This window comes from Barbus barbus (genome assembly GCF_936440315.1).
Source record: "Barbus barbus genome assembly, chromosome: 30".
In the NCBI taxonomy this organism is placed as follows: domain Eukaryota; kingdom Metazoa; phylum Chordata; class Actinopteri; order Cypriniformes; family Cyprinidae; genus Barbus; species Barbus barbus.
This window is the reverse complement of record NC_136758.1, coordinates 13,941,552-13,950,381: the sequence shown is the minus strand read 5'-3', so window position 1 is coordinate 13,950,381 and position 8,830 is coordinate 13,941,552. Positions and strand designations below refer to the sequence as shown.

Here is an 8,830-nt window from a genome sequence, read left to right as displayed (position 1 = left end):
TTATCAAAAGTATTTTTAAAGGTAGAGTATTTATTGTGTCATGTATATAATTAGTTATTATTTTAATGTCTTTTTTTCATTATTATCTTTAAAAATAGCATTAACACCCACTCTCAAATGTTAAGCCTTCATTTCTAAATGAAAGATTCAGGCCAGTAGTACTACAGAATCAGACTGTATTTGTCCCAAACGCCAAGAAAACATTTGGATGACAGCCTCATCATTTCCTCCATCTCAAAATGTCTCAACTTTTTGACCTGAATGAGAATTTATGACCAAAGTGGCTCTCAGGAAAAGACATCTGGACAGATGTCAAAGTCTGGACACTACAGTGCTGTTTTTGGTCTCAATTTTGACTGCGACATGATTCAATAAAAAAGAAACAAGCGTGTTTAAAAAGATCCTTCCTCTCTTAAAGAAAAACTGTATCCCCTCTTGTCATGGACTCCAGGCAGTTGTTCAAATATTTGCGGGTCAGTGCTCATTTAAAACCATCTGAGAAATGGACTTGGTTAGGGGCCACCTATTTTCTGTCCCTAATAATTGTTTGATATAGTGTATTATTGCAGTATCTGTAGACTCAACAAAGGAAATATTAGTGACGTTGATTCAGATTAGTTATGCTATCCATCAAAAACAGATTAACAGACTGCATTTGAATAAGTTATCACTGTTACTCCTTTTTAAATATTGGAGGTATTGTAATAAAAGTGACTGATGATCCACCCCCAGTTGCTCTTGCATCATAACCTTCTCTGGGCATGTGCTCAATGGCAGGGCACAAAGTCATTCTTTTTTTTCTTTTTTTACCTCCACGGCGACCCTCCGCTCTCATTAGTGTTTCCTGGAGTTCAGCACACAATGCCGCACAGCTCCCCTACCAGCACCGGACAATACTGTATCCCCCTCTTCACCCGGTGTTGTATGGAATTTAGAATCACCTGGAAACTTCCTGAATACTTGCTGGCAAAAAAATGAGACAAAATACAAACCCAATAATGATTCCGGAACCGTGGGTGAGTCAGACAGTCACCGAGGGTTCACTTTCATGTGGATGTCTGGGAAAGAAGATTTGCTGCGGGAGTGCAGGAGTGTTTTTTTCTTACCATCAATACACTTTGTTTTTTTAAATAAAATCATCTGTACAAAAAATGACAGTGAAGAAAAGTGAAAAGATGCTAAGTGTGTTTACATTTTGTTTTTAAATTTCAATTTGTTTTTTTATATATTTATTCCATATACCAATAAACCATATATCCAAAAAAAAAAAAAAAGAGAAAAGAAAGCAATATATTGCAGATAATTTACATTTGAATTATGTACACTTCCTTATCTAACAGTATACATACTCTCACATACACAGTGCATTTACATTAAAAAGTCATTAAAAAAGACATTCTCCCATTTTTTTGTAATATAAAATGATCATTTTCATAGCCAGATAAATACACTAAATGCATTAAATTAAGAAAAGCGCTTTGGCATGTATAAAATAATTTACACTTATATTTTAACCCTTTGTTCTAATAAAACAAATCAGTCACGACTTTATGGTTCCCTCCATATTTTTTGAAGCAACATATATTTTACCAGCTTAGGTACAGTAAAGTAAAACAGATGTCGGTGAAGTTAAGTTAACATTGCTTAGCACTGATCAGCATGTATATTCGAGGGGTGCCAAACCCCTTAACTGAACCATGACAATCCTGCAGGCTTTGCATTCATTTCTCTGAGAGCACTTGGCATAGTAAATTGAAACTCCTTCTCTACTAAATGTCTCCTGAGGCTTTTCACTTTAGTCAAATAGCGAGGCACAACTGAGGTAACCCATGCAGCGCTTAAGCTGATAACCTCCAGACCTCTGAACAACAGACGAGGCAACTGCACTCTTTGTGCCTCTTTATCTCCTTGAACCAAAGATGGCGTCCCCTAATGTTATTCTTTTCCAGCTAGGTGTGGTATCATGATCGTGTCAATATTGAGAGGAGGTAAAGACCTCGAGAGAGGGATATTCCTTGAACTATCCTTGTCTGGCCAAATGAAATTAATTTGTTTGAAATAGATGTTGAAGATCTAATTTTTGCTTTATCTTTCCAAACAGTCCGGTTCGGTCCTGCAGAACAAGATTTTGCCTCAGCACAAAAACAGCTCTGCACAATTTGAGTCGAGAAATACTGTGAGAGATGCAACTGTTTTCAACTTAATTTTAAATGGTAAATTGAATTTACTTCTGCAAATGTCCTTCAAACAATCAAAACAACAAGCTTATAAACTAACGGTCACGATAGTAATGTACCGTAAAAAAACACAGGAAATTTTCTTCAGATTTCGTGCCATTATATAGTTCTGAACTGCACAGATGCTCTGGCTATTTTTTCTGTGGTCTGTTGATTTAGGAATGTAACTTTCATACTGCCACCGTGGACAATCTGGGTGATTATCATTCCCATACAATGAGACAAACATTGATTGAGGGGAATTACCATGGAGAAATGTCAAAAAAAGAAAAACAATTGCTGTTATGAATTAAAAATCTGCTTTGTATTTCTTCATAGAGGAAACAGTTGATGTTATATAAACAGTAAGCAGGCAAATATTTCTGCTCTGACACTGAGATTAATGAATGCTAGAAGCTTATTTTCATTTTTATTCTTGTGGCTTGATGTCATTCAGAAGAAGTTCTATCTTGAACTTTCACATAAACTAACATGAATTTAAGGAGATAATTCACCCAAACTTTCTTTCTTCTGTGGAATATCAAAAATATTTTGAGAAATGTTTTTTGTCCACATAATGGAAGTCTATGGACAGTTTGAACATTCTTCAAAACATCTTCTTTTATGTTCAACAGAAAAAAAAAATCATACAGGTTTGGAATGACATGAGGGTCAATAAATGATTAACCCTTTAATGCATTTAAATTGGGCATAAATTACGTCCCTTTTTGTAATATTATGGGACAAGGCACCTTTTTACCTTGTGACTGTCATTTATAAATAAACGATTTAAATTAAACGTTTGAGGAAACACATTGGATTTGTATGATAATCCATTATAAGGCATGACATTAAAGGATAAAAGGAATCTAATCTAATTACCAGCTCAAGTAAACAAACTCTCTCAATAAATGTAGGTGAACACTGAAGTCTTCAAACAGCCAAATCTGGATTCAGAATAAAACAAAACAATCATTTTGATTTTGGCTCCACAAGGCCTTTCACAAAATAAGGTCTTAGGTCGCTCAATGCAATGAAGTCATTTATCTTGCACATATTGCACACTTCATGTACAATAATGCAGCTCTATTGTCTGACCGAAGCCAAATGTGGTGTCGTCAACATAAAACTCCTGGGTTCTCATTCCCATTAAATAGCTTAATTTTAGTTTAGCATTAAGTATGTTATTTTAAGAATATAAAATGATGTGCTTAACAATGTTATGGTTTATTACATCGGTCTGTTGGTTCTAGAAGCAACCATATATATATACACACACCCTACTGTTGACTACTACTGATGAATCACTCTAAAGCTGCAGGAAAATGATGTCATGTCAATGCTGATTGGCTAATGAAACCACACATGCACAGTCCCAAATCCTTTACTAGTGACTAAAAGACAGGGTAAAAATGTCAGTTTTGCACGTTTAAGAAAGCCCTGTGCACTGGTAAAACACATACTCTATTTTGAATGGTCGTCAGTTGATAAAGATGTTTTTGCAGCCACATGTGTAGTTACGACATCTACCAGCAGGGGCTAATGAGGCCATGCTAACCAGCTAAACTTGGACCCCTTAGATTTAGAATGGAGTCAAACTTTCACTCAGTCAATGCTATATTTAATTAAGGCCACCAGACTCCACAGAGAAACATTTTCAGAGGCACTACCGAAATTCTTCAGAGCTATTTCATCTTGAATATAAGCTGACTGTCATGTAAAGCACCTTTAACTGTTATACACGTTATAGTTGCATGCTACCGCTGACAGATTCTCAGACTCTGACAGAGTCTTAATGGGGCCAACATTTCTACCGCTGCTGCAAGGATAATTCAACACTCTATCACTGAGTTTATATTAACAGGATGTAAAATAATATTCTGGAAAGCCTATGTTTTCACTCATTTTCTATTGAGGAGTTGTTTATTTGGTGTTGTAAGGGAATTTGGAGCTGTTCGGCACACATGTCCTCCGCTCACTTCTAAAACGCAACTCAATGTCTTATCGCCGTCTGAACATACACACATGCTTGTTGTCACACATTTACACACTGTCCATCTCACCAGCTCTGACTGCTTCATCTTGCCCACTTATGAGGCCTTTGCGTATGAGGCAGCGGCAGCGGCAGCTTTCGGATAGTGTCCAGGGGTAGTTCACCCCTCACTCACATTGCTACCTGCACCCACAACTCTCCACCACCATGTCCTCATACTGTTTATAAACCACGTTATTCCCAGAGTCAATGTAGAGGATGCTGATGGGACTGAGTTTAGAAGGAACACAACAACTGGGAGGGGTGGACTCCGGGTCCATGGAGTTCATGAGAGTCTGGATGATGGCGTGGTTGGTCGGTTCCAGGTGTGAGCGCAAAGGGAAGTCGCACAAGCCCTCACAGTGATAAGCTTCGTAATCAAGCGGCGCAATAATCCAGTCGTCCCAACCCAGTTCTTTGAAGTTCACGTGAAGCGGCTTCCGGCTGCAACGTGTTCTCCGTCTGCCACCACCCTTTCCTCCGCCAGCACCCCCTGTTGCGGGTCCTAAACCAGAACGGCCTGCTAGTGCAGTCCGCCTCCTCCGCCGATGTCTCGAATGACCTTTAATACCATGCTCCGGTCCAGGATTAGGAAATTTACGACTTTTCATGGCCTTTATCTTGTCACGGATCTCCCTAAAGAGGTTCTCCTTCCTCCGAGCTCGAGTAAAAGCCACTAGTAAGGCCCTTTCGTGGGTCTGCTGATCCTCGTGGCTCAGACCCAGCAAGCCGGGATGCACCACCTCGTTATTTGTATCAGAAACGGCAGATATGCTGAAGCACAACGGCTTGCCGCCTTCCGTGGTCCTGTGTAACTTGAGGTGGGTCTTCACGCTTGTACCAACGTCAAACACATCCCATGTGGCTGAAGAGGTATCTAGAAGATCAATGGTCCTGGAAGTGAGGAGCAGAGGTTGGTTAGATGATCCCGGGAGGGAGCAGGTGTGAACAAGTAGTCGGTACAGGTTCCCACCAGTGGAGAGTATACTTAAGACATCAGGTGGTGGCCTCCTCAGAACCCGCAGCTCCACCTCCATCAGTTCATCCAGTCGTGAGAGACCAGACAGGTTGAATGTGTACTGCTCGTGGAGCTTTAGGGAAGGATTGTCTGAAGGTATAAGAAAAAGGATTGATTAGCAATGAAATAAGAAATATATGCAGGAATTTTAAGAATTAATGCAGCAAGAGGCAGGCACGAATGCGTTTCCTCACCTTACTATGAACAGTCTTACATATGGCTTTTGTGAAAATGGCATACACAAATTGTCAGTCCTTCTACTCAATGAGAATAACATTCAAGTGCCTGAATGATTTCTCCAAACACGAGGTGCAGCATGCTCACGGAGACCAGGTGGAGAGCATTTGGCTGACCTGTCAGACTGTGTCGGCCTTTGGCAGCATCTGCTAATTACGCTGATTGAGTGAGAAGAAGGTTTGGCAGGACGTTGGAAATGCTCAGCCTTCCTCCTTCCACTATATGTCCTCAGGAGGATGTAGTAAATTTGAAAGGTGGGTGGCTTAAGGGTGTAATTAAATGTTAGGTAATATTTCAAGCTGAGGTGGACCTCAGTTTTCTGTGGCCACCATGAACTGGAACTGGTATTTCATTATTCGCACAGCTAACTTGAAATCACTGCGGGGAACAAAATCTCTGACTGCAAGATGGTGTCCTCTCGTTTTTTTTTTTTTTTGCCTGAAGAAAGAAATTGGCTAAAAGAACACATCCAATACTCAGTCTCATCCGTGACTGAGATGATGCAGAACCAACCTTTGCTAAGAGAGACCAGACTTTGCGCTCAGAGTAAAACAAGCTTCAATGTTGACATCTTGACATCCAGTTCAAAAAATGGACTATGCAACCTGATACAGAGACCACAGTTTCATGGGGTAAAAATGAAGAGGATTCCTTCAATATGAGCTGGCTGCACAAAAACCCAAGGCCAGATTGGGACATATCATATTGACGTTACATTACGAGAGAACCTTGAGAATATTGGTAATTGTAAACTGTTTCGAGCCACCAGATTTTTGGGGTTTGGCCACAAATGCTGTACCTGTCCTATGGTGTTACATGAGAAGGAGCATCCAAAAGAGGGGGTTTGAAAGAAAAGCACTATATATTTATCTCCTTTCTGAGACAAAGGAATGCTATAAAAATGAAAGGTGAACAGAGGGGAGGGGTGTAGAGTAAAGCATCCTCCTCAAAGCTAATATCCGCTTGCCAGACTAAACAATGACATAACCTAGAAAATGAGCCGAGGCAGACAGGGACTCAAGTTCCAGTACCTTGGGCCTATATCTAGTGTCTTTATTTGCTGTTTTTTGGCTTCAGACAATGCACAGTCATAATTTGTTCACCAAACTATGTTATGTATTTAGTTTTTTTTTTCTTTACATTGACATTTTGCATTGGCATCATTTATGATAGGGACAGGTAGGACAATCTTTACACAAAGCCATGCTGCACTCCCAGGCCAGATTTGAACCAGAAACACCTCATATTCAAAGCAAACACATTACCATTGAACCAACAACAAAATTCTGGACCCATAAGCATCAGATGTATATGTGAAGGTATACTTAAATATTTAAACATGTTACAGTTAATTTTAGCACTTGAACTGGTCAGAATGATTGCTACCTCATAAAATTGTCTAAGATTAATGTCAGAAAAAAATGCTATTGAAATTTGAATTAAGTAGTTTTTTTACATTGCTCAGTTAAATTATTATTATTATTTTTTTGGTGCCAATGTGATGCCAGTGGTTTTATATTTACTTTATAAGAACTAATAGAGTTCGAATCAAATTTCATCACTATTCCCAAAATGTGGGAAAATATGAGTTGAAATATAATGCTTGGAATTCATATAAGGCTATGCCCTCAAATGTAATAACTGGCCTGTCAATATATGAATGTCACTTCAATTTATCGAACAAGAACAGAAGAACCTTTTTGAATTCTACGCATATTTTTTACGCATATCTCCATATTTTTGGTCGGGAGAAGAGCTGACATACTGCTTTTCCCAAATCCTATATTTTACGTGACAATCTTTATTTGAACATAAGTTTAAAATTAAAATGTTTCTCTATCTTTATCAGCAACACCTGGAGGGGAGAACGCGTGCTCCGTTTTAGATACTTTAGCTCAAGGTGCTGCTGAAGTTTATTTGTCACAGATGTTGGAAATTTGAGACATTTGACTTCATATTTCTTTTGGGGAATTTTATGTATTTCGAAAATATTATTAAGTATGATCCTAAACAAAATTAAATTTGACCTGTACAAATTCATGAACATGGGATCGCGCGATATATAGCATTCCAATTTATATGGAATCATGAGGCAAAGTATTAAATAAATTATTATGGTTCTTTACTAACTGAACGGCCAAAGTACCGACTATCCGCGTAATTCTAATAGCCTACATGCAAAACCACGCATTTCTCCAAGTTATGCACTAACCAAAAATTATATCTTTTTTCATAATGACGTGCCATCAATAATAATAATAATGATAATAATAAATGTTCGTAATTATAATGATTAATATTAGTAACAATATTGTTGTCGGCAACAAATACTATTCGATGATAATAATAATATCCAGAGCATCAGAAAATTTCTATATATCATGGGTGAAATATGCTACTCTACTGTCCTCGTGTATAAACTTTAAGTCTTACTATCAGTCACACCGAGATCAATCATCTTACAGTGTCAGGTGTCATATACAAGCATGATGTATTACTGCAGAGTGTACCTTATGCCATTCATTACAACTGATGATTTTATGTGCCAAGTATAATATATCAAAATAAACAGTTCAGGCCCAATCTGAAAGAATGAAATCCGCACTGATGGCCTCAAGCAGATCATCTTACAACCCATCTATCTATCTGTCGGTCTGTCTCCCCGGCGGATCAATCTCACTCACCTTGTCCCAGGTCAATGAAGCTGGTCACTGTATTGGCATATCTCCTGGAGCGCGTCTGGCTGCCGTTCCTTTCCCGTCGGTCCAGTTCCGATAGAGTCCTGTACAGAGAGATCATGTAAGACGGAACATGAACAGATGTGGAGTCGTTCCGAGAGCTCGCGCTGGCTTCTGCAGGACCGCGCGCATCCAGATGCGAGTGGAGCCCGTTATCAGAGGGGTACTGCACCGATCCAAGCACCACTGCCTCAAGAACATTCCCAAAGCAAAAAGAAAACCATAAGAAGGGAGCGGCAGTCTTCTTGGGAGTCATTTTCAGTGGTCTCTGGCCGAAAATGGCAAAGTTGGATGGACTTGATGACTTTGGAAACTCCCCTTTGCTCTTTAGATAGTGTTAATATCTTGAATGCGAGTAACACTGAATGCCTGTTGCTCAGTATTCAGATAGCGCCCCCCTTTGGAAAGATATTTGGAAGAGATAACGTGTGTTTTAAATCAGGATTCTAGGAGTGGGCTGATATTATTGGCGATTATTGTCATTTGTAAATAAATAAAATTATGCTAAACATACTGAGCTTAAAGTAAAGAATGAAAATAATTATTCTGCCGTGCTATGATTTTTTTAGTACAATTGTATTGTTTTATA

At 38.9% G+C, this 8,830-nt stretch overlaps 1 protein-coding gene across 1 annotated transcript; it reads right to left on the bottom strand.

Annotated features, from left to right (window-relative positions):
- Window positions 1–4,388: 4,388 nt before the first annotated feature.
- Window positions 4,389–8,497, bottom strand: LOC306850122 (growth/differentiation factor 6-A-like; the record flags this gene model as incomplete). Its single annotated transcript, XM_079385572.1, has 2 exons — window positions 4,389–5,356; window positions 8,188–8,497. The coding sequence occupies 2 exons, from the start codon at window positions 8,495–8,497 to the stop codon at window positions 4,389–4,391; spliced, it is 1,278 nt and encodes a 425-aa protein (XP_079241698.1).
- Window positions 8,498–8,830: the final 333 nt, after the last annotated feature.